The following is a 25,176-nucleotide window of genomic DNA, read 5'->3' as shown; positions in this document are numbered from 1 at the left end:
TACATAGAAATGTAGTTAGAAAAGGGAGGCTCACAAATGTAGTTAGAAAAGGGGGATCACTGAATAGTGGTCACTAAAAGATGTCAGTAGCCCCCAGAGAGCCTCAGACCCCATTTTGAAAACCATTAATTTAGAACATAATCATAAACTTAGAAGAAATGGAAAAATTATGAGCAGATAGGAAAAGAACTTGTATATATTTGTTGGAGGAAAAATAAACCCTTACTCAATGGTTAAATATTTACAGGTGATTATCTAACGTTATAAGGAAGTGTCAAAACTGTTTTTCTAGGTGACTGTACCATTTTACATACTCCATAGTGTATGAGAGTTCTAGTTGCTTTGCATTCTTTGAGCTCTTGGTATTAATCAGTTTTTAAAATTTTATCCATTCTAGGTGTATTATGGTGTGTCATTGTGGTTTTAATATGCATTTTTCTAATGACTAATAATATTGTGCACTTTTTGTGTACTTATTCGCCATCCATGTTTCTTGTTTCTTTTTAAGATTTTTTAAATTGATTTTTAGAGGGAAAGGGAGAGAGAGAGAGAGAGAGAGAGAGAGAGAGAAACAGAAACATTGATGTGAGAGGGCAACATCAGCTGCCTACTGCATGCCTCCTTCTGGGGATTGAGCCCAGAACCCCAGGCATGTGCCCTGACTGGGAATTGAACTGGCACCCTCTCAGTTCATGGAAGGGCACCCAACCAGCGGAGCCATAGCACCAGGGCTCCATCTGTCCTCTGCAGTGAAGTATCTATGTAAGTCTGTTCCCCTTTTTTTTTCTTGCCGATGTGTTCCATTTATTGAATGTTGAGAGTTCTTTATATATTCTAGATGCAAGTCCTTTATCAGATATGTGTTTTGCAAATATTTTCCCCCAGTCTGTGTTTTTTCTTTGTATTTTCCTATCTCTCTTTCAAAGAGCAGAAATTTTAATTTTGATGGAGTTGGTTTATTGATTTTTGGTTTTTGGTGGTTTATACTTCTTGTATCCTACCTGAGAAATTTTGGCCTAATCATAGGTCACAAAGATTTTCTCCTATATTTTTTGTTAGAACAGGGTTTCTCAACCTTGCTGCTTTTGACATTTTAGGCCAGATAATATTTTATTGTGTGGGCTGTCCTGGGTATTGTAAGATGTTTAGCAGCATCCTTGGTTTCTTCCCACTAGATAGCAGTAATACTCATGTTTGAAATATATGTGCAGGTCTCTTTCTGTTGGTTTATTTGTCTTTTCCTCATGCCAATACCACCCTCTTAATTACTGAACTGTCTTGAAATTAGGTAGTGTGAGTGCTCCCACTTTGTTTCTCTTTTTAAAAATGGTTTTGTTTATGCTAGATATTTGAATTTCTATATAAATTTTAGAATAAGCTTGACAATTTCTAGTAAAATAGCCTGCTGCGATTTGATTAAATTGCCTTGAGTCTATACATTAATTTACAGAGATTTGACATCTTAATATTTAGTTCACTAATCCACAAACACAATAGTTTTATTTAGGTCTTTAATTTCTTTTTTTTTTTTTTAGAGGAATTTGTGATTTTTTAAAAAAAATGTTTTTGTTTATTTTTAGAGAGAGTGGGAGGGAGAGAGAGAAAAACATTGACGCTAGAGCAAAACATCAATCTGCTGCCTCCTGCATTCCCTCTACTGGAGATCGAACTCGCAATCTAGGTATAAGCCCTGACCAGGAACCCAACAGCAACCTTTTGGTGTAAGAGACAGTACCCAACCAACTGAGCCATACCAGCCAGGGTTAGATCTTTAATTTCTTCATTAGTGTTTTATTGTTTTTAGTGTGCCAAACTTAGCCCACATTTTGTTAGACTTACTGGTATTTTTTAAGATTTCAATTTTCTGTCCTGGCTGGGTGGCTCGGTTAGAGTGTTATTTTGTGGCCTGACAGGAATCGAACTGTGACCTCCAAATTCATAGGTCAGTGCTCAACCACTGAGCCATGCTGGTTGGGCTATTATTGACTTTCTATGTTGACCTTATATCCTATGACCTTGATAATCTCATTTACTAGTTCTAGTAGTAGCTTTTTTGTACATCCTTTAGAATATTCTATATTGACAATCATATAAACTGTATTTTTTCTTTTTTTAATATACAGATTACTGTTGAAAAACACAGGTTTGAACTGTGTGGGTTCACTTATACATGGAATTTTAAAAAAATTATATTTTTATTGATTTCAGAGAAGAAGGGAGAGGGATAGAGAGATAGAAACATCAATAATGAAGGAGAGTCGTTGATCAGCTACCTCCTGCATGCCCCACAGTGGGGATCGAGCCTACAACCTGGGCATGTGCCCTGACTGGGAATTGAGCCAGTGACCTTTTGGTTCATGGGTTGATGCTCAACCACTGGGCACACACCAGCTGGGCAGAATTTTTTCATAAATATCTGTACTGTTTTTAACCCGTGGTTGAGAGTTCTCTGATGCAGAAGGCTGAGTGTATGCATTGACCTATGCCATTTTGTATAGAGACTTGACCATCTATGGATTTTGGTATCCACAGGGATCCTGGACCTAATCCCCTGTGGGTACTGAAGTTAGTTAAGTTTTGGGGGAGTCAGAAGTCATAGCAGATTTTCGACTGTGCAGAGAGGTTGGTGCCTCTAATCCTCGGGTATTGTTCAAGGGCCAACTACATATGCTCTATATTACTGGCTGGGATCAACTTGTTCTTCTACTTGATATACTTTGTGTTTTGATCTCAACTCTGTGAAAGCAAGTGTTACCAACAACGTTTATGTAGCTGAATAGAGTGAACACTTTTCTGACTTTATCTTAGGTGCATGCAATAGCTAGCATTTGAAACTGTTAACCATTGCATATGTTCTTAAAAATAATTTCTTGGCTCCTCCTGGTTTTCTTTCTACTCCTCTACCTATTTATTCTTTTTCAGCTTTCTTTGCTGCTTTATCTTCCCCTTTAAACCCCAGAATCAAAGAATGTAAGCTGTGGAACTGAATATGACCCAAATGTAGTTTGCAGAAACATTGTTTTGGCACAATGTTTTAAAATTTTTGAAATAGAACACTTAAGGTGTGTGTGCAGTGCATAGTTGACTACAAGTCCCATCATGCTCTAGTTTCAGGCAGATTTACTGAATTCTGTTTACCTCCCTGCCCAGTACACATTTGAGTTTTTTTCCTTCTGCTTGAAGTGTTGGGATGTTATGGTACTCATCTAAATCCAGGGCTTTATACTTAAAAATCCCAAATTTATATGTCCAGTTTTATTCAACTGCTTATGTGCCCTTCCTGCACACAAATGTCAAAATATTTAGAGATTGAAAAGCCTTTTGGTACTGATTGAAAAGGTATTATACAGGACTCATTGTGTGATAGAGACATAGCAACAAAATATGTAGAAATAAAAGTAATGCTGAACAGAGATTTTTTAAAAAATCCTATATAATAAAAGCCTAATATGCTAAGTGTCCGGTCTGCCTTTCATCCAATCAAAGTAGAATATGCTAATGATATGCTAAGGCCATTCAAACGCTCGCTATGACATGCATTGACCACCAGACACTTGACCAGTACGTTAGCTTGCTGGGTTCTGGCTGATTGGGACTGAATAAGACACAAGATGGCTGGACACACCCTAGATCCCTCCTGCAGTCCCTCGTTGGCCGGCCAACCTCCCGTGTTTCTCCCCAGCCCATATCATGCACCGGTGGGGTCCCTCGGCCTGGCCTGTGCCGTCTCACAATCTGAGCTCAGGGCCCTCCCCCTCGGCCCCCAGGCACGAATTTCGGGCCTGTAGTATTTTATAATAGGAAATTATGCAAGTGTCTTTGCATGGTGAGAGAAATGATTCACAGAGAATGAAAGTGGGAGAATAACATATAGGAAGGAAATTTAAAAAATTGGCATAAATTGGGAATGCCTTTTTTAATATATCTTTTTTTATTTCAGAGAGCAAGGGAGAGGGGGAGAGATAGAAACATCAGTGATGAGAGAGAATTATTGATTGGCCACCTCCTGCATACCCCCTACTGGGGATCGAGCCTGCAACTGGGGAATGTGCCCTTGACTGGAATTGAACCCGGGACCCTAAAGTCTGAGGGCCAACACTCTATTTACTGAGCCAAACTAGCTAGGGCTGATTAATCTATTTTTGTTTTGTTTTGTTATTCCTCATCCAATGATATTTTTTTCATTGGTTGCTTTAAGCAGTGGTTCTCAATCTGTGAGTTGCGACCCCTTTGGGGGTCGAACGACCCTTTCACAGGGGTTGCCTAAGACCATCGGAAAACACATATATAATTACATATTGTTTTTGTGATTAATTACTATGCTTTAATTATGTTCAATTTGTAACAGTGAAGTTGGGGGTCACCACAACATGAAGAATTATATTAAAGGGTCGAGGCATTAGGAAGGTTGAGAACCACTGCTTTAGAAAGAGTGAAAGGGAGGGAGGGAGGTGGACACAGAGAAACATTGATATGAGAGAGACACTTCAGTTGGTTGTGCTGTACTCCCCACCCCCTGTACACTCCCAAATGGGATCGAATCTGCAACCCAGGACCTGCCCTTGACTGGGAATTGAAACCGAGAATCTCAGGTACACAGGCTGATGCTCTAACCACCAGTCCTGCCCTAGATGGCACAGATGCTCATTAATCTTAATACAACTATATATGACAGTATGTTAAAGACTGCTTGCAAATATGATTAAAAATTTGATCTACCACTGCCAAATAAGAAAGGTGATGTTACAATATAAATTTATTGTAGTAATGTCAACAATTAAAAAAGAAATAAAATAGGCCTAGCCAGCATGGTTCAGCGGTTAGAGCGTGGGCCTGTGCACTGAGGGTCTCAGGTTTGATTCCTATTCACGGCCACTTATCCAGGTTGCAGGTTCAGTCCCTGACCTGGGTCAGGGTTTGTGCTGGAGGCAGTCAGTCAATGTGTGTCTCTCACATCGATGTTTTTGTCTCTCTCTCTCTCTCTCTCTCTCTCTCTCTCTCTCTCTCTCCCTCCCTCCCTTCCACTCTTAAAAAGGAAAAAATATCCTCATGCTCTATCCAGTTTGGCTCAGTGGATAGAGTGTCGGCCTGTGGGCTGAAGGGTCCTGGGATTGATTCTGGTCAAGGGCACATGCCTGGGTTGCAGGCTTGATACCCAGTAGGGGGTGGGATGTACAGGAGGTGCCCAGTCAAAGATTCTCTCTCATCGTTGATGTTTCTATCTCTCTCTCCCTCTCCCATCCTCTCTGAAAAAAAGAGATAAACAACTCTCCACTACCTTATATCAGTGTTACAACTATATACTGAGAAAAGAATGAGAGAAATATTCTAAAATATTAACATTACTTATCTATAGCTTAGGGCAGTGGTCGGCAAACTGCAGCTCTCGAGCCACATGCGGCTCTTTGGCCCCTTGAGTGTGGCTCTTCCTAAGCCTTAGGAGTACCCTAATTAAGTTAATAACAATGTACCTACCTGTATAGTTTAAGTTTAAAAAATTTGGCTCTCAAAAGAAATTTCAATCGTTATACTGTTGATATTTGGCTCTGTTGACTAATGAGTTTTCTGACCACTGGTTAGGGGATTATGGAACATAAACCTTTGATATCCCAAAATATCTCATTCCCTTCTATGCTGAATAAATTAGTCAAATATATAGCATCAAATTGCTATTAGAAATATGTTTTTTACATTTTAATACCTGAAAATAAAAGAAATATGAGAATGATTAATTTTATTTTTTTTCTTTTGAAAGCACTCCATTCTACAAGGAATAGTCTAATAAAGGGATTTAAAGCAGGGGCATTCCAGTCATATTGTGATTCTCTCTACAACATCTCTAGTGCCTGACACATCTCTCATCCCTTGACCATGGTTTGAGCCGGGTCCCAGTTTTATTTCTCATTACTGCTAAGAGATGTATCTATTTGTTCCCCTGCCCATCCTGTGTCCTCTACAGATCACTTACTCTACTCTAGATCCTCGACTGCAATAATTTCGTTAACTTCATGAAAACAACTACCCTATCACACTTAAATTTTTTATAATTCCTTTCTTATATTTCCCTCTTTTTTTAAAAAAATGTATTTTATTGATTTTTTACAGAGAGGAAGGGAGAGAGATAGAGAGTTAGAAACATTGATGAGAGAGAGACATCGATCAGCTGCCTCCTGCACATCTCCTACTGGGGATGTGTCCGCAACCCAGGTACATGCCCTTGACCGGAATCGAACCTGGGACCTTTCAGTCCGCAGGCCGATGCTCTATCCACAGAGCCAAACCGGTTTCGGCATATTTCCCTCTTTACTGCTCTGAGAGTTCATAGTTGTCCTTATAATCACTACCTTGCAAACATCTCTAACTTTCTTGTCCTTTTCTCCCACTATCCTATTTGCTTTGCAAAAGCTCAGTTCTGGTTGAATCTTCTCTTGTTCTGAATCTAAGCAGCAGGGCATTGCTGAAGAAAGCATATATCCAGGCAGGTTTTCCTTTAAATTGATGACATTAAACCACAAGGGCACTAGGCATTTCCTGGAAATCCTACTATATTTTCCTGGTGAGTTGACTTTATAAAATGACTCCTTATTCCTTCTCAGAACTACTGAACTCGCCTTCCTCCTTTTCAGTTGATGATTTCATCTCCTACTGCAATAAGTGAAGAGCAAAAGATGAAACTTTAGTGTCTTCCTACCACTAAAACTATAACCCCATTATGTACCCAAATTTTTATCTTATGGCTTCAAAAAAAAAAAAAGTCTGTACCTATTCCAGTCAAGGGCACAGATCTCAGTGTGCAGGAGGCAACAAATCAGTTTCTTGCACATTGATGTTTCTCTGTCTTTCCCTCTCGCTTCCACTCTCTCTAAAATGAGTGGAAAAATATTCTCAAGTGAGGATAAAAAAAAAAAAATCCCTGTGAGAGGATTAACAAACAAACAAAAATAAATAAATAAGTACTTTTATTAAAACTTTAAAAAAGTTATTACTAAGGTCTATGGATTGGTGCCAGTCCATGAAAATCTTATTACTAGTTTCTCAAGAGATAAGTAAAGAATTGAGATGAAGTGTTTAGAAACTTTTATAGCATTTTGATAGGGTGATTTTATGTTTTTTAGAATTAGAAATATTTGGGCTTCTATTTTGGCCTCATATCGTTTAAATTTCATTTTTTCTAGTTATTTTTACTAGTTTTTATTATGTATTATTTTTATTTACTTATTAATGTTTATTAGTATTTTAATATCTTCCTATGATGAATTCAAAGTAGGAAAAATCGATCCTTCCCATAGATATTTTTAGAAGCATTGCTGAATCATGCCATTTGAAAGAGACAAATGTGTCACTCTTCATGGATATAATGTTATTGAGAGAAGCAGAGTACACTAGAAACTGACACAGCTAATAAGAACTCAGTAAAGTAGTCACATATAGAGAATATTGTGGCTTTAGGTTTGGAATTTCTTTTTCAGTTATAATTATAAGATTTCATCATGTAAAAATTTGGTTTTTTGTTTTGTTTGTTTTTTAATCTTTATTGTTGACTAGAGGCCTATTGCATGAAGAGATTTGTGCAATAGGCCTTCCTTCCCCTGGCTGCCAGCACCAGTTTTCCTCCGGCACCCAGGGCCCAGTGACCTTATCCACCATGTTTCTTTTTTAAAAAAATTAATCTTTATTGTTGAGATTGTTACAGATGTCCCTCTTTTTCCACCCATAGCTCCCCTCCACCTAGTTTCCACCCCACCCCACCCCAGGCTGACGTCACCCTATAGTCTGAGTCCATAGGTAATGCATACATGCATATAAGATCTTTGTCTAATCTCTTCCCACACGCTCCCCGCCCCCAGACCCTCTTCCTTCTGAGAATCATCAGTCTGTTCCATTTCCATGCCCTGATTCTATTCCATTCACCAGTTTATTCTGTTCATCAGAGTTGTTATTCAGTTGAGTTTTAGATTCACTTGTTGATAGATATGTATTTGTTGTCACTTTGTTGTTCATAATTTTTTATCTTTACCTTTATCTTCTTCCACTTTTTAAAGAATACCCTTCATTATCCTATATTATAAAAGACTAATATGCAAATCGACTGAACAGCGGAACGACTGGTCACTATGACATGCACTGACCAGCAGGGGACAGACGCCCAATGCAGGAGCTGCCCCCTGGTGGTCAGTGCACTCCCACAGGGGGAGTGCTGCTCAGCCAGAAGCCGGGCTCACCGCTGGCAAGTGCAGCAGCAGTGACGGGATCCTCTTCCACCTCAATTGCAGGTGGGAGGTAAGAAGTGAGGGGTCCCAGACTGCAAGAGCTCTGGACTGTGAGAGGGATATCTGACTGCCTGCTATCCCACGAGTGGCCCCGGACTGCGAGAGGGCACAGGCCAGACTGAGGGGCTCCTCCCCACCCCCACCCCCAGTGCATGAATTTCATGCACCGGGCCTCTAGTTTCATATAATAGTGGTTTATTGGTGATGAACTACTTTAGCTTTTTCTTGTCTGTGAATCTCTTTATCTGACCTTTAATTCTAAATGATAGCTTTGCTGGGTAATCTTGGTTGTAGGTTCTTGCTATTCATCACTTTGAATATTTCTTGCCACTCCCTTCCAGCTTGCATAGTTTCTGTTGAGAAGCAGCTGAGAGTCGTATGGGTACTTCGTTGTAGGTAACTAACTGTTTTTCTCTTATTTAAGATTTTCTCTTTGTCTTTTGCCTTTGGCATTTTAATTATGATATGTCTTGATGTGGTCCTCTTTGGGTTCCTTTTGTTTGGGGTTCTTCGAGCTACATGTACTTGTAAGTGTATTTCTTTCACCAGGTAGGGGACGTTTTCTGTCATTATTTCTTCAAGTAGGTTTTTAATATCTTGCTCTCTCTCTTCTTCTTCTGGCACACCCATAATTTGGATGTTGGTACGCTTGAAGTTGTCCAAGCGGCTCCTTACACTATCTTCATATTTTTGGATTTTTTTTCTTTTTGTTTTTCCGGTTGGGTGATTTTTGCTTCCTCATATTTCAAATCATTGACCTGATTCTCGGGATCCTCTAGTCCAGTGATGGCGAACCTTTTGAGCTCAATGTGTCAGCATTTTGAAAAACCCTAACTTAACTCTGGTGCCATGCCACATATAGAAATTTTTTTATATCTGCAATCATAATAAAACAAAGACATATTTTTGATATTTATTTTATATATTTAAATGCCATTTAACAAAGAAAAATCAACCTAAAAAATGAGTTCGCGTGTCACCTCTGACACGCGTGTCATAGGTTCGCCATCACTGCTCTAGTTTACTGTTGAATCCCTGTATATTATTCTTTTTCTTTTTACAGGCTTACCAGTCATGAGGTTTACTTCACTTTAAGAATGGCTACAGCCCTAACTGGTTTGGCTCAGTGGACAGAGGTTGGCCTGTGGACTGAAGGGTCCCAGGTTCGGTTCTGGTCAAGGGCACATGCTCCGGGTGAGGGCTCGATCCCAAGTGGGAGGCCTGCGGAAGGCAGCCAGTCAATGACTCTCGCTCACCACTGATGTTCCCATCTCTCCTTCCCTCTCCCTTCTTCTCTGAAATCAACAAAAATCTCTATTTTTTTTTTTAAAAAAAGAATGGATAGAGACTAAGGATCAGAGCAGCATATTAGGCTAATCTATAATAATAAAAGGGTAATATGCTAATTAGATCAGATGTTATTCCAGTCGTCCTTCCTGATGAAGCTAGGGTGGAAGGGAAGCAGCCTGGTCCAGGTGCCTGCAGGAGTGCAAGGGAAGCCAGCCTGGGTCCCAGGTGCCTGCTGGCGGCCAGAGGAGGGAATCCCCGGACCCAGGTGCCAGAGAAGAGCCGGTGCTGGCAGCCCAGGGAAGGAAGGCCTACTCTTGCACGAATTTTCATGCATCAGGCTTCTAATTGTATCATAAAGGCTTTGGATACCCAGAACCAATGTCCAATATCCCAACCACCATTTTGGTCTCTTTTTAACTTAAGGGAAATTTTGGTCTTCTTTTTAAAGCAATGTAATCTCAAAACCAGTTGAGGTAATGAGAGAGAAGAAAGCATGAAACCTAAGAGCGTCAGACAGATGGACAGGAGAGAGGGCCCGCACTGGCCAGGGGCGCACACATCAGATCTTCTCCAGTTTGGAAATGAGGTCATCCCAGAGTCTGATCAGTTCATAGTTTTCTTTAGTCCTCTGCTCGGTGGTCTTTTCCAGCGAGTGGATGTGCACGTGCCCCTTCCGCAGGCTCCATGAATGGCCAAGGCCTCCCCTGGGCCTTGCTCAGGCCTGAGACATCTCCTCCTTTGCTGGCTTAAGCTTCCCTTCCATGGTGGGCACTCAGTGCCTGGGATCTTGGTCCTCCTCCTCAATTTTCACCACGTGATCCTCAGCACACTTAGTTGATTCTCCACTGTGCGGTAGCTTCCTATCACCTCATCCTAATGTCCAAGCTGCACGAAGTGGTTAGAAAATGATTTTCCCATGGAGTTCAGGTCTGCAGACCTTCTCCTTTCACTCTCTGGATTACGGCTGTGGCACGATCCTTCTGTGTCTGAGCCTCCTGCGTCCCCTGGCACAGATAGCCTCACACCCGCCTGTGACCTTCTTGTGGAGGCCTCACACCTGGTCTTCAGCAACAGATTCCCCTTTCGCGTGGCTTCCACCTCCCTCCCAGATCCGTCTGTCTGCGCCGCGACCTGTCCCCAGGATTGCACGCCAAGAACCTGTCCACCCCCAGCGTCAGGACCAGGACCGTGTCCTCTTGCGATGCCATGTCACCCCCTGGGCGAGCAGAGCCCCCTGGGTCAGGAGTGACCTCATTTGGGTCTGGCTCCTCCGAAGAGGGGCGCGGAATCAAGCGGGGCGGAAGGCCTCTCTGGGCGCACGGTCATTGGGGCCCAAGCACCCAGCGAGCCGCGGTTCCCTCCTTGCTTCCTTCCTGCACCACCCCTGGGGCCGGGCCTTCTCGCCTCCCCGGAACGATTGAAGTTCGGGCATCCAGCGAGTCCCAGGCCGGGTTGTGAGACCCCAGGACAGGAATCAGCCCTCGCGCACCTCCAGTCTCCCCACTTTCCTGGGTGAGGCGCTGCTTCCTGGCCTCGGAGCATCCAACCAGAGTGGGCTACGTGGCCCAAGGCCTCTTCCCCTGAGGACCGGGGTGGGAGTGCAGCTGCCGGGATGTCCCGGGTCAGTGAGGCCTTCCCCGCAGGCATCTTCCTGGTGCCCTGAGGCCCCAGCCCCGCTCGCATGGGCAGGGGCAGGGGCCGCGGGAGCTTCCACCCGGGGTCTTGGCAGGTCCCCATCCCGATGTGGGATGCCACCGGCAGGGTCTTTAGGATTTCCGAGATGGGAATGATCCTTGTACGTAAGGAATAGAAGGCGTGTTTCCCCCGGGCTGCTCCGGGCTGCCAGGCATTGGTCCTGGAAATGCCACTTGATTTTCTCTCTCCTGGGATCTGGGCGAGCTTGAGGGTCTGCTCCAGCCAGGGAGCCCACCATCAGTGTGGTCTCATGTGCATAGGATGCAGGTGCGTTGGCCCCTGCTGGTCCCTGGAGAATCCCATTGCTCCTCGCAGTGGCCGCGGCCTTGGTGAACCGTGGTTCTTTTCCTGGTTCTCATTCTGCTGGCTTGACTACCTGGCTAGTGACAGAGAACTTGGAAGGATGCAGGTCACACTCCCGTCCTTCAGCAGCTGCAGCCATAAGCTGTGGGTTTTGTGATGAATGAACCTGCTGCTCTGGCTGGTGTGGCTCACTCGGTGGAGCATCCTCCCGTACACTGAAGGGTTGCAGTTTGGATCCCCGTCAGGGCACTTACCTAGGTTATGAGTTTCGTCCTGGTGGGGGCACATTCGGGAGGCAGTCAGTGGATATTTCTCTCATACATCGATGTTTCTCTCTCTCTCCCCCTCCCTTCTCTCTCTAAAATCAGTAAAACATATCCTCTGGTGAGGATTCACGCACGCACACAAAACACATCTGGCCACAAAGTGTGTGTTCAGAGACATCGTTGGGTCAGTGACCCCCATGTAGTCAACCCCAGCCAGACCATAATTTATCTCTAATGAATATATTACATTCCCTACATTGATATCAAAGACTCCAGCTTTTCTATAGATCGCTGAGACTGGAAGAGTCACAGTTCACTCAACCCGTTCCTGTATATTATTTATTTCAGTCAGTGTATGCTTAATTTATGACTGGTCCTTTTCCATTTTTTTTTTTGGCATTCTCACAAAGGTCTTTGAAGGTCTCACTAAGTTCCCTGGAGGTTTTTAGAAGATTCTTGAGTAACCTTATAACTGGTTTTGAACTCTATATCTAGTAGTTCGATTTCTTTCATTTGTGACATGTTTCTTTGTCTCTGCATTTTGGCTGCTTCCCTGTGTTTGTTTCTATATATTGGGTAGCTGCTAAGTCTCCTTGAGTTGATAGAGTGGCCCTGTGTAGTAGGTGTTCTATAGGGCTCAGTGGCTTAGCCTCCCCAATCACCTGAGGTGACACTCTTGGTGCATCCCTTTGTGGGCTTATGCACAGTCTTGTTGTAGTTGAGCCTTGATTGCTGTTGGTGTCACTCAGAAGAATTGACCTACTGGGGATAGAGTATGCAATCTGGGCATATGGCCTGACCAGGAATTGAACCCTGACCTTCTGATTCATAGGTTGATGCTCAACCACTGAGGCACACGGGATCAGGCTCAAATTTACTCTTTTAAAAAATATATATATATTTTATTGATTTTTTTACAGAGAGGAAGGGAGAGGGATAGAGAGTTAGAAACATTGATGAGAGGGAAACATCGATTAGCTGCCTCCTGCACACCCCCTACTGGGGATGTGCCCGCAACCAAGGTACATGCCCTTGACCGGAATCAAACACAGGACCCTTGAGTCCACAGGCCAACGCTCTATCCCCTTAGCCAAACCAGTCAGGGCCCAAATTTACTCTCTTAATGATGAGAACTAACTGTTCAAGATTCACTGGCAGATTTAAATTAAGAGATAAGTAGTAATGGGAAAGAGGTCTAAAATATAGCTAATTTTGGGAAAAATAGAAAGGAAAGCTTTACTTTTTATAAACTTTGATGAGATTGTTATCAAATGGGAAGCTATGTGAGTGGACATTTTAATACAAATGTTAATAAGTATGTTAATTCAGTTAATAACTTAGTACATTTTCCTTCAAAATTATTGTTTTAGAGAACAGAATCTTGGCATTTTCTTCCTCAAGAAATGTACTCTTCCCACACCTCGGACACATCTCAGACCAGGTTTAATGTGAGAGAGGAAGAGACAGATGCGGCAGACTTCCTCTCTGTGGAGGAGGGTGTATTGACCCAATCAGAAAATCAAGTAAAGAAACACAACAGAGGTCTCTTTTGTTCTCCATTGCTAGGTAAGGCCTCTTTTTTTCCTTTAAAATAGTACTCATACCTCACATTTATAAAATATTTACTTTTGGCAGATTGCAAGTCCTTCATTTAAATCCTTTCTTGAGTTAAGGAGTTCTGTAAAGATATACTCAAAGATATTAGCTTATTTCTGGTTTCCACAGCTTGTGTAGTTATGTTAAATGTGCAGCTGCCCCTCATTTTATACTCTATTGCTCACAGAAGGCAGAAAGTTGATAACTTTCTCTCTAGTAGGTACACCTTCTCAGTCCTGAATTTGTGGATTTTTTTTTCTTGGCGTAAACCATGTTATCCTTTATTATTATTATTATTTTTTATTTTTAATCCTCACCTGAGGATATTTTTCGATTGATATTTAGTGAGAATGCAAGAGAGCGGGAAAGACAGAGAGAAACATCGATGTGAGAGAGACACATCAGTTGGTTGCTTCCTGCATGAGTCCCAACCAGGTCCCAGGTCAGGGAGGAACCTGCAACTGAGGTACATGCCCTTGACTGGAATCGAACCTGGGACCCTTTGGTCTACAGGCCGACACTCTATCCACTGAGCCAAACTCGCTAGGGTCTGTGTTATCCTTTGACTACTTGGCAATGGAGACCCATACTCCTTAAAATACAACCCAAAAAAGCAAAAGTTCATGTTTACCTCATTAGATTCTTAGAATTGATTATGGCATTTGTTATTATTCTCAGTTTCCAGAACCAAAAATTTGGATACAGAGGTTAAATGACTTGTTTGAGGTAGATCTTATTGCTTGTTGTATATGGAACTGATTTATTAGCTCTTTACAAAAGGAATACTTTACCTCTCAAATCACCAAAGTAGGAGATAGAATAAATTGTACTTTTACTACTTTGGATCATTACAGATATATAAAAATGCTAAACAAATATGGTAATTTAAACTTTTTTCATGCCTAAATTGTAATTCAGACAAATATTTCTTTGTTCTTCCTTTCCTCAGATTTTGTTTTCAAAAGTTGAAAAGAAAATACAGCTCCACAGTTTTAAGAATTTGCTTTTGTCAAAGAAATGGGTTCAACTGTGCAGTTAAGAGTTTTTTAAAGGAGCATGAATAGGAGTTAATTTAAGGTCTTAACAAACATAAACTAATGCTATCTAAATCAAAATATTAGTGCCAATGAATTCTGTGATGTGGATCATCAAACTCAACTTTAATTTTAGTTTCACATTTTAAGAAATATGTTGATAACATTAGTGTTTCTTTGTGGGAGGAAATGGCTATGACAGTAGATGAAAAAAGGCTTTGCTATGATCATGTTTTCGAACGGTTATCATGCTAAAATGGAAGCAGCTTATTTTCATTCACTTACTTAACAAATATCTAAGTGTCTATTGTATGTTTTTGAGGCTAGGAATATATAGATGAAAGCTAACTCTTCTTTTGGGAAGACAATCCAGTAAACAGAAACGAACAGTATCATGTATGAGTATTTAAATGTAGTACAGCAGGAGCGTGCAAATTACAGACCACAGGTCAAGGCCTTATTTTTTATGAACTAAGAATGCTTTTTGAATTTTTAAAAGGATTGTAAAAACAACAAAAAAAGCATATGCGATAGAAACCATATATGACTAATAAAGTCTAAAATATCTACTACCTGGCCTTTTATAAAAGTACTAGTAGCCCTGCGCACGAATCCATGTGTGAGTAGCTCACTGCCACTTGCCTCAGCTGGCCACCCGCCCGCCACCGCTGGTAGCCCTCTTGCTGCTCATAGCTCGCTGCCCCGCCCTCCTGTAGCTCTCCACCACTTGTAGATTGGTCGTGATGTTACAGCACAGTGGATAGTTAGCATATTCTTATCTTACCTGACAGTAGACAAACATGTAAATTGACTGTCCCTCCGCTATCACCAGTTAATCAGGAGAGTATGCAAATTAACCCAACAAAGATGGTGGTTAATTTGCATACAAAGGCACAAAGTGGCGGAGCGAAGACTGAAGGTTCCGGGCCAAAGCAGTGAAGACTGAAGGCTCCGGGCCGAGGCAGCGAAGACAAGGCTCCGGGCCAAAGCAGCGAAGACTGAAGGCTTGGGTCCTGGGTGCCGGAGACAAACCAGTGCCGGCAGCCAGGGGAAGGGAAGGCCTATTGCATGAATCTCTTTGTGCAACAGGCATCTAGTTTTATAGGATTTGCTAATCCTAATCTGGAAGTTAAAATGAGAATATATAGGGTTGTTTTAAACTTGATATTGATATAAGAAAGAACGTTCAACTAGAGCAGTGGTTCTCAACCTGTGGGTCACGACCCCTTTGGGGATCGAACGACCCTTTCACAGGGGTCGCCTAAGACCATCGGAAAACACATATAATTACATGTTGTTTTTGTGATTAATCACTATGCTTTAATTATGTTCAATTTGTAACAATGAAAATACATCCTGCATATCAGATATTTACATGACGATTCATAACAGTAGCAAAATTACAGTTATGAAGTAGCAACGAAAATAATTTTATGGTTGGGGGTCACCACAACATGAGGAACTGTATTAAAGGGTCGCGGCATTAGGAAGGTTGAGAACCACTGGACTAGAGCCATTTAATAATGGAAAGGCTATCCTATCTAATAATAGACAAACATGGTAATTAACTGTTCCTCTCACACTCTTCCCATTGGCTAATCAGGGTGATATGCAAATTAACTGCCAACCAAGATGGCGGTTAATTTGCATATTACAGGCAGGGCGGGATAACGCCATCCCGCCTGCCCCCCTGCCATCTGGGCCTGCTATCTGCGACTGGGGCGGCAGGCAGCCCATATGGGACCTGACCCAGGGCTGGCCGGCGGGACCACAGTGATCTGCCACTGGACACGCCCACAAACGGCCCTCAACGGGGATTCATGGCTGGCAGGTGATAATGCACCCATCCACCACCGGCTTAGCCCACAAACGGCCCTCCCTCGGGGATTCTGGGTTGGCGGGTGCTAATGCACCAATCTGCCAACACGCACACCTGGGCCGCCTTTGCCCTGTGCATACAGCTGGGAGAGGGGAGTGGGGCCGCTGGGAGCAGGGCGGGAACTGCCCAGGGTTTGCGTCAGGCAGCCCAGAGTGGAGTGCGAACTATCCTGACAGGTAGCTGCTTGCTCATTCATTTACTTGCTCGCCAACTTTGTTCTCTTGATAAAATGGGGCCTCGGGAGCCAGGCCACCCCAAGCCTGTAGGCCTGTGCCTAGGCCAGGAGTGGCTGGGGTCCAAGAACATGACAGCGGGTGCAGGTCGGGCTGAGAGGTCTGACCCCTCCCCTCCGCCTCACCCCGAGTGCACAAATTTTTGTGCACTGGGCTACTAGTCTATAATAATAAAAGGGTAATATGCTAATTAGACCAGACATCTTTCGAACATCATTCCTGACAAAGCTCAGCTGGAGGGAAGCCAGCCCGGATCCTGGGTGCCTGTGGACAGCCTGAGGGAACCCAGCCCGAGTCCCGGGTGCCTGCCTGCGGGTGGCTGGAGGAGGGAAGCAGCCCCGGTCTTGGGTGCTTGCCGGTGCCTGGAGATGGGAAGCCCGGGCCCCAGGTGCTGGACGGAAGCTAGTGCTGGCAGCTGGGGGAAGGCCTACTCTTGCACAAATTTTCGTGCATGGGGCCTCTAGTCTATCTATATAAAAGCCTGGATGACTGGCCGGTAGCTATGACACACACTGACGACCAGGGGTCGACACTCAATGCAGGAGCTGCCCCCTGGTGGTTAGTGTGCCCCCACAGCCTACCTCCCCCGGCCGGCCAACCTCCTGTGGTCCCTTCCCCCGGACTGGGCAAGACAGCCCCTATTGGGACCCCACCCATGCACAAATTTGTGAACAGGGCCTCTAGTATAACAGTAAAAAGGTGAGCTTAGCCCTGGCCCATGTATCTCAGTTGGTTGGGCATCATTCCTTGCACTGAAAGGTTGTTGGTTCCATTCCCAGGTGTGGGCACGATGCCTATGTTGTGGGCTCAATCCCTGGTAAGGGACATTAGGGAGGCAGCCCATCAATGTTTCGTTCTCACATGGAACCCTCTCTTGCCCTCTCTCCCCCTCTCTATCTCCCCCCTCCTCTCTAACTCCCCTCCCCCCTCCCTCCCTCTCCGTTTCTCTCTAAAAAAGATTAATAACAAAATGTTTTTTTAAAGAAGTGAGCTTATGTCATGGCAAAATGTCAAGCAAAATTCTTTAATAAAATAATTTCAGCTTTGGGTAGGGAATTGTGTGTCTGGCTTCTAAAACTTTTGCTAACATTAAGTTGTATAGCTCTAGCTTCTCATTTACATTTTAAATTATTAGAGCAGATCCCTGGATCTGATGACCGAGGAAATTTTATAATTGCTGTTTTGTTATGCATGAATACTATAGTCATTGTGGAGTATATTAGTCTCACCAATGGCAAATGTCATATTGAAAACCAGTGCCAAAACAGATATCTCAAAAAAGAGTGGTCCAAGCTATTACAGTGTCCAAATGTGAGGAAATGTGGGGTCTTTGTTAAAAGACCTTAGGATTCTTAGAGGGTTGGAGGACTTATGAAGGTTATGAAATTAGATTATGAAGGATTAAGACTGAGTCTCTAAGCAAAGGCCGAAGAGGAATCATGCCAGTTGGTCCTTGGTGGTAAAGGTTTCTCTTTTTTAATTAAATCATTTAGTAAATAAGTAATAATTCTATTTTGAATGCCTACTAAGTATAGCAGGTATTTTGCTAGGCACTGAAGATACCACTGTGAATACAGCAGACATGGAGTTTTCAATCTAGGTGGAAAGCAGACAGACTAAAGATTAAAACAAGAGTGTGGTAGTTATGATAGGGAAGGTGTACAGTATTATGGGCATTCTGAAATTAAGTAAACTATAGCAACAGAATTATATGCATATTGACAGAACCATTTAGTTTTAGTAAAATATCACCCATCCAGTTAAATTAATATTAAATAGGATGCTGTACAGATCCTGTTGGTTGTACAGATTTGTTTCTATTGATGCTTAATTTTTTGTTTTGTAGTTGTGTAAATACTATAAGAGAATACAGACTTTATATTTAGTATACATTCAAGGGCATTCTAATAATTACTTAGGTTGGCATTCAGGAATTCACAACAGTTCTTTTCCCCCTTAAATCAGTAATTCTCAAACTTTTTGGTCACAGGCCTATTTTACACACTTTAAAGTTACTGAAGATTCTTTTTTTTTTTTAATATATTTTATTGATTTTTTACAGAGAGGAAGGGAGAGAGACCGAGAGTTGGAAACATCGATGAGAGAGAAACATCGACCAGCTGCCTCCTGCACACCTCCTACTGGGGATGTGCCCGCAACCCAGGTACATGCCCTTGACCGGAATTGAACCCGGGACCCTTCAGTCTGCAGGCCGACGCTCTATCCACTGAGCCAAACCGGTTTCGGCTAAAGTTACTGAAGATTCTAAAGACCTTTTGTTTAATGTGGATTTAGTCAGTTGCCTCCCGTATGCACCCCGGCCAGGTATGTGCCCTGCCCTGGAATCGAACCCACAACCGTTTGGTGCATGAGATGACACACCAACCAACTGAGTTACCCTACCAGGGCCTTAATATTATTTTGAATATAAGTTTGACCCTTGGCACCTCCTGAGATTGTCTTAGGGATGCCCAGGAGCCCATGGAAAACACTTTGATATACAATGGAAAGAAGCACTCATAATGGTTAAGAGCACTTGTAAAAAAGTTAGTGCTTAGGCTCAGATCTCACTCTGCCACTTAGGCTTTTTAAATGTGGACAAATTACTTAATATTTCTTAAGTTATGTAATCATGTTTCCTTACCTATAAGATGGCTATAATGATACCCATCCTTCAAGGTTGTCATGAGGGTTAAGTGAAATACTGTATGTTTAGTACGTGGACCTTGTCAGGTAGTTGCTGCTGCTGTTACGTTGTTATAGTAAAGTTTGTAGAAATTTTCCGATGGCAGCATGTTTAGATTCTTTAAAGTATTATGTGAGTGCTAAGCAGTTATTTTTAGTATTTCCAACATATTTATATTTGAAACTTTGCAGTCCTACAAGACAACTTTGCTTCTCCTGATTTGCCTTTGCTGACATGTTTAACACAAGACCAAGAGATTGGGCCTGATTCCATATTTCACCAAAGTGGACTAGATTTTGCACCTCTGAGGTAGTATGATTTTTTATTTTTATTTTCATGTAACCATTCTACTCTTGCTTTTCTTGTTCTTAGTTGTTACTAATATTAATGACTTCAGCCTAAGTTGAGACTTTGGGGTAGGGGTTAGATCAGGGGTGGGCAAACTTTTTGACTCAAAGGCCACAATGGGTTCTTAAACTGGACCAGAGGGCCGGAACAAAAGCATGGATGGAGTGTTTGTGTGAACTAATATAAATTCAAAGTAAACATCATTACATAAAAGGGTACGGTCTTTTTTTTTTTTTTTTTTTAGTTTTATTCATTTCAAATGGGCCGGATTCAGCCCACGGGCCGTAGTTTGCCCACGGCTGGGTTAGATAGTTTCAGCTCACACTCTGAAGGTAACATGTTCCTAAGTTAAGACATGATGCATATCAGTTTGGCATAATAACATGTAGATGTAAAAATGAGCCCGTTTACTGTAGTGTATTTAAAAATAATTTCTAATATAGTCTAGCTTTTCAGGCATATTTTAATTTAGAAGGCACACTGGATTTTTCTTTTTATAAATCTCCCCTTTTGCTTTTCATCACCCAATCCCATTTTGTAAAAAGCATTTATTTCATGGTCACTAACTTGTTTGGCACTCTCATTTTGGTCAGCTAATATTGAATGAGCCTTCTTATCTTTCCTTACCATATATCTGTGAATATGAAGTAATAAGATTTTTTCTAACAAACATGTCCAAATTAATAATTATTCCAAATTAATATCCTTTAAGAATAGTCATGATGGGAGACATGTTTGGAATTCTCAAACATTTGGAATTATCCAAAAATATAAGTTTTCCTTCTTTAGAACTTAAAAAAAAAGCACCTTAAAATAAAAACTAGGTGTTTACTGATGTGCCCTTGTGCTATATATTACTTTTAAATTACTTGTATGAAAAGTGTTTTGTACACAATAGTCAGCCAATGATTAGATTACTGTTGTAGTTTTTTTGGGGGGGTGGAATCGGGGGGAGTAGATAACTTCTTAAGTGGTTTTCAAGAACATAATAAATGACTAGCAAAAGAGCTAACGCAGGTTAAATGAATTTTAAATTTTCATTTAAAGAATATTTTTTTGCCAATATGAAATTATTCATATATTTGACAGTATTGTTTTAGAGAAGCCTGAGAAAATATCAGGGTCACAGATGGTAGTGCACTTTTCTATTTATATAAAAATTTGCCTTGTTTAGTCATTAGTCATCTTAAAAAAATTTGAAATTATAACTTTGTTTTTCAACACATTGTGGAAATAACCTTGATATCAGTGACATAACAATTTTGTATTTTTTCATGTTGGTATTTAAAATAATAAATGTTTTAAATATGTAACCTTTTTTTTTAATTGTATATTTTCAGGGGAATTCCTGGTAAGTCCGAAGACATTGAAGGGTTTTCTCGACCGGCGGAAGTTAGTGAAGCTTTATTCCAGGCAACCTCAAAAATAGCTTCAGACTTAGTTAACAGTCGCTTTAATGTATCTCAGCACACACTTATAGGGAGTACAGATGTTGAGTCTCAGGGCTCTTTTTTACATCCTGAGCAAGAAACCAAAGAAGAGACTGTTTTAACCTATACAGTTGATGAACTGAAAAAGCCCAAAGACTCTGATAGTTATGGTGCTCTTTGTTCATATATGTCATGGAAGATACAAGAAGTTACACAGAAGCCAGAAACCAATTTAGCTGATAAAGATCAATTTTCTTTTTCAACTTCATTTGATACAAGTGATAAATATGTAACTCCTAAAGAAAGTGACAGTTTTGATGCTTCTTGTTCAGATGTGCACTATTGGAAACGGGAAGCTTTACAGCAGTCAGAAAAATATTTAACCAGTAAGGACCATGATTCCTGCTCAGATTCATCTGATACAGTTGATAAAAATAAAAGTCTTGAGGGGAGTGACAATTTTAATGCCCCCTTTTTATTTATGCCATGGACCAAACAGGGAGCTTCACACCATCCAGAAACATGTCTAGTCAGTAAGGATCATGTTTCTTTTCCACTTGAAATTGCTCCTCATTTTAATAATAAAATGTCATATTCTTTCTTGCATTGCTTGTTAGAAAAGAGTGGGAAAAGGGTTTCCTTGATGTCTGGTAGTCATTTTGAGAATGTGTATTTAAGGGCTCCAGCTGAGAATGAGATGAAACAAAAGATGGTTTCTTTGGAGTGTTATTAAAGAAATGAAGGTCTGGGAAAAGAATGATCTCAATGTTTTGAACTAAAGGAAAATAGCAGTACTTTATTATTTTCAGAGGTGTGTCCCAGATCTTCAGCTGTAGAATATATTGAGAATGTTATAGTTCCTGATAATTCCTTAAAAGTTTCAAAAACACATACTCTCTCCAGGGGAAATGATACCTCTATGTAGATATCATGTCCTCTTTGGTGGTCCTCTTCAGACTATTACATCCAGCTTGGATGAGATACAGAACAACTGTATTTTCAAGAGGAAAGAAACCAAAAGGCAAGTGCTGCTTTTGGAGGTAGAAATGTTGATGCTACTGCAAAGGTAGCCTTTGAGGCAGTTATTGCCTCTATTGAGATTTCCAAGGAAGAGAGTACAGTAAATGAAATCCAAACTGACATCAATAAATCTGTGACAATGATAGCCAAGAAGGTGAACCAAACCATTCAGATATTTTCCTATTAAATTACAAAGATGAAAACTGTTTCGTTGATAAACTTAGTCATTCATGCTATCATCCTACTCCCAGCATGTTTGAACCAGAAGCTTCAAAGCCGTTGTTGCATAAAAGTGATGATAATGTTACCTCCCTGTACTGGTTTCCTAATATAAAATCATTCCCCAGTGCTCCTCAGTAAATGTTCATTAAGCCACTTTCTTTTATTCCAGAGATTAAGTCATATGTGTCTTTAAGTGAAAAATCTCACAGTTAGATTGTTGGTCTTTGCAAAACACAGTCAGCTTTATTTCAGGGTGATGTAGACAATGAACCATTTCTTCCCATTGGGAAGATTAAGTATTTTTCTGCTCTTGACCTTGCAGAGAAGGCAGGATCTTCAAAAATTATTTACCCACTGGAAGTATCTACTTCAGATTCTTTGTTTTCGCAAGATTTAAAGCAGCAAACCTTTGAAGAAGTTGCAGATTCCTCAAACGATATTTTGGGTAAGAATGTAAATTCTAGTCATGTCATTGAAGGTCCATCTGCAGATATAGGAAGCAGCTTTTCAGCAAACTTGATGACATATGATGCAAAGTAATAAGGCACTTTACCAATGATGAGTGCTGCATCATTAATTACAGTTGGTCAGGAGACATTGCTGAAAGCGGACATAAGCCTAGCTGAAATTCCTTGGCCTATGGGTGCCAAATCCAGTTTTACGATACATACAATTATGCAAAATGACTCCTGTTTTGTAGAGGGCCTGCAGAGGAAGGCTGAATCTGACATCTATTCTCTGGATGATGATATTGAATGCTATAGCCTAGATGAAAATGCTGTTGTATGCAATGAAAGATCTGAACTACAAAGAGAGGTGAGACACAATAAAATGATAGTTGGGGAAAACATGGTCTTTTCTAGTTTTGTTTCAGGAAATGGCATTGTTACTTGTTTTTATTTTACTTGTTACTATTTCCCAGATATGTGACCAAGGTGACTTGACTGGGAAGTGCATTGAGCTAGCAGGTTTAGAAAATATGCTTGATGATCTAGAAATTTGTGATGTCTCCCTGCCTTGGCAATCTGCTTTACAACTACCATCGGAGGAAGAGCCTGTAAGTTTTTCTATTTGACATTTCTTATGGGGAAGGGAAAGAAATATTTCAGTTGAGGAGAGAAACCAAGATGGCAGCATAGGTAAACACCGGAAATTGCTGCCTCGCACAACCACTTCAAAAATACAACTAAAAGACAAAACGGACATCATCCAGAACCACAGGAAGGCTGGCCAAGTGGAAATTCTACAACCAGAAGGAAAAAGAAAAGCACACTGAGACTCAGAGGAGGTGCAGAAGTAAAGTGCAGAGGTACGGAGGCGCACGTGGAAAGGGCTGGCAACTAAGGACATGGCTGTCTTTTTCAGTCGGGAGGGAGACACAAGCTCCCGACTACTCTGAATGCCAGTTCCGGGCGAGTCTCTGGGGACCCATACTCAAACGGGGAGAAACTGGACTGTCTGGCAGTGGGCAGAACTTGAGGGTGGCTTTCTCTCAGAGGTGCTTGCAGTGATTACCGCAAAACAATGAGAACTGGGACATCTTAGGGCAGGGCTGAGGATCAGCCACACCTGTTTGCTCCACCCTGTTGATTCCCTGAGACCCCACCCCACCCAAGCTGCGCGCAGAGGCTTTTGCATATGAATGACCTGGTCCTTTGCAATCTAAAATTACCTAACTAATTGCAGCTGGTTCAGAGAGACCCAGAACATCCAAAAGAAGGCCCAAGACCCCACAGCAGCTTGCATTGCTTCACAGCTGGGCCTCATCTGGGCACCTCCAAACATAGTAGAGGAATCTGCAGTTCTCTCTGTAGCTCCTGCTGGGTAGCCTTAGGCAGAGGCTAAATTAGCACCTCCTTAGAGATCCAAGAGTCAGTTTACCCAGTGGTCAGAGTGGACCATCCAGATTACAATTCCTTAGATCCATAAGGGACACACTCAGGGGGCAGACTCAGTGAGCACCAAAGCCCCACTGAAGCAAGTCTTGCCCCAGAAGGGTGTCTCCAGCACAGAAGTTCTCCCACCATAGACACCGCTGATTCTCACAGCCAATTGGCCTGGAGGTCAATTCCTCCCAGTGATACCAACTACAATCAAGGCTTAACTACAACAAGATTGTGCACACAGCCCACAAAGGGGTGCACCAAGAGTGTCCACCTCAGGTAATTGGGGAGGCTGAGCCACTGGGCCTTATTGGTCACCTGGAACAGAAAGCCACTCTACCAACATAGGGAAGCAGCCAAAATGCGGAGACAAAGAAACAGGTCACAAATGACAGAAATGGAGGAAAGCAAACTACTGGATATAGAGTTCAAAACCACAGTTATAAGGTTTTTCAAGAATTTTCTAGAAACTGCCGATAAATTTAGTGAGATTAAATAAATCTGTGAGACTGCCGATAAATTTAGTAAGACGCTCAATAAGTCTAGTGAGACCCTTGAGGATATGAAAAAGGACCAACTAGAAATTAAGCATACCCTGACTGAAATAAAAAATATTATACAGAGACCCAATAGCTGACTAGAGGATCCCAAGAATCAAGTCAAAGATTTGAAATACGAAGAAGCAAAAAACACCCAACCGGAAAAACAGAAAGGAAAAAGAATCCAAAAGTATAAAGATAGTGTAAGGAGCCTCTGGGACAACTTCAAAAATACCAACATCCAAATTATGGGGGTGCCAGAAGAGAGCAGAGAGCAAGATATTGAAAACATATTCGAAGAAATAATGACAGAAAACTTCCCCTACCTGGTGAAAGAAATAGACTTACAAGTCCAGAAAGTGCAGAGAACCCCAAACACAAGGAATCCAAAGAGGACCACACCAAGACACATCATAATTAAAATGCCAAGAGGAAAAGACCAAGAGAGAATCTTAAAAGCAGCAAGACAAAAACAATTAGTT

At 41.7% G+C, this 25,176-nt stretch overlaps 1 protein-coding gene across 1 annotated transcript in view; it reads left to right on the top strand.

Annotated features, from left to right (window-relative positions):
• Window positions 1-25,176, top strand: part of ALMS1 (ALMS1, centrosome and basal body associated protein) — a 126,982-nt gene that overhangs the window by 10,534 nt on the left and 91,272 nt on the right. Inside the window, exons 6-10 of the mRNA XM_015571463.1 lie at window positions 13,195-13,390; window positions 19,444-19,561; window positions 20,941-21,416; window positions 22,973-23,088; window positions 23,195-23,329. Of these exons, the coding sequence (XP_015426949.1) occupies window positions 13,195-13,390; window positions 19,444-19,561; window positions 20,941-21,416; window positions 22,973-23,088; window positions 23,195-23,329 (1,041 nt within the window). The remainder of the gene's footprint in view (window positions 1-13,194; window positions 13,391-19,443; window positions 19,562-20,940; window positions 21,417-22,972; window positions 23,089-23,194; window positions 23,330-25,176) is intronic.

This window comes from Myotis davidii, unplaced genomic scaffold (assembly GCF_000327345.1).
Source record: "Myotis davidii unplaced genomic scaffold, ASM32734v1 scaffold247, whole genome shotgun sequence".
NCBI classification, from domain to species: Eukaryota; Metazoa; Chordata; class Mammalia; order Chiroptera; family Vespertilionidae; genus Myotis; species Myotis davidii.
This window is presented reverse-complemented; position numbering and strand designations above follow the sequence as displayed.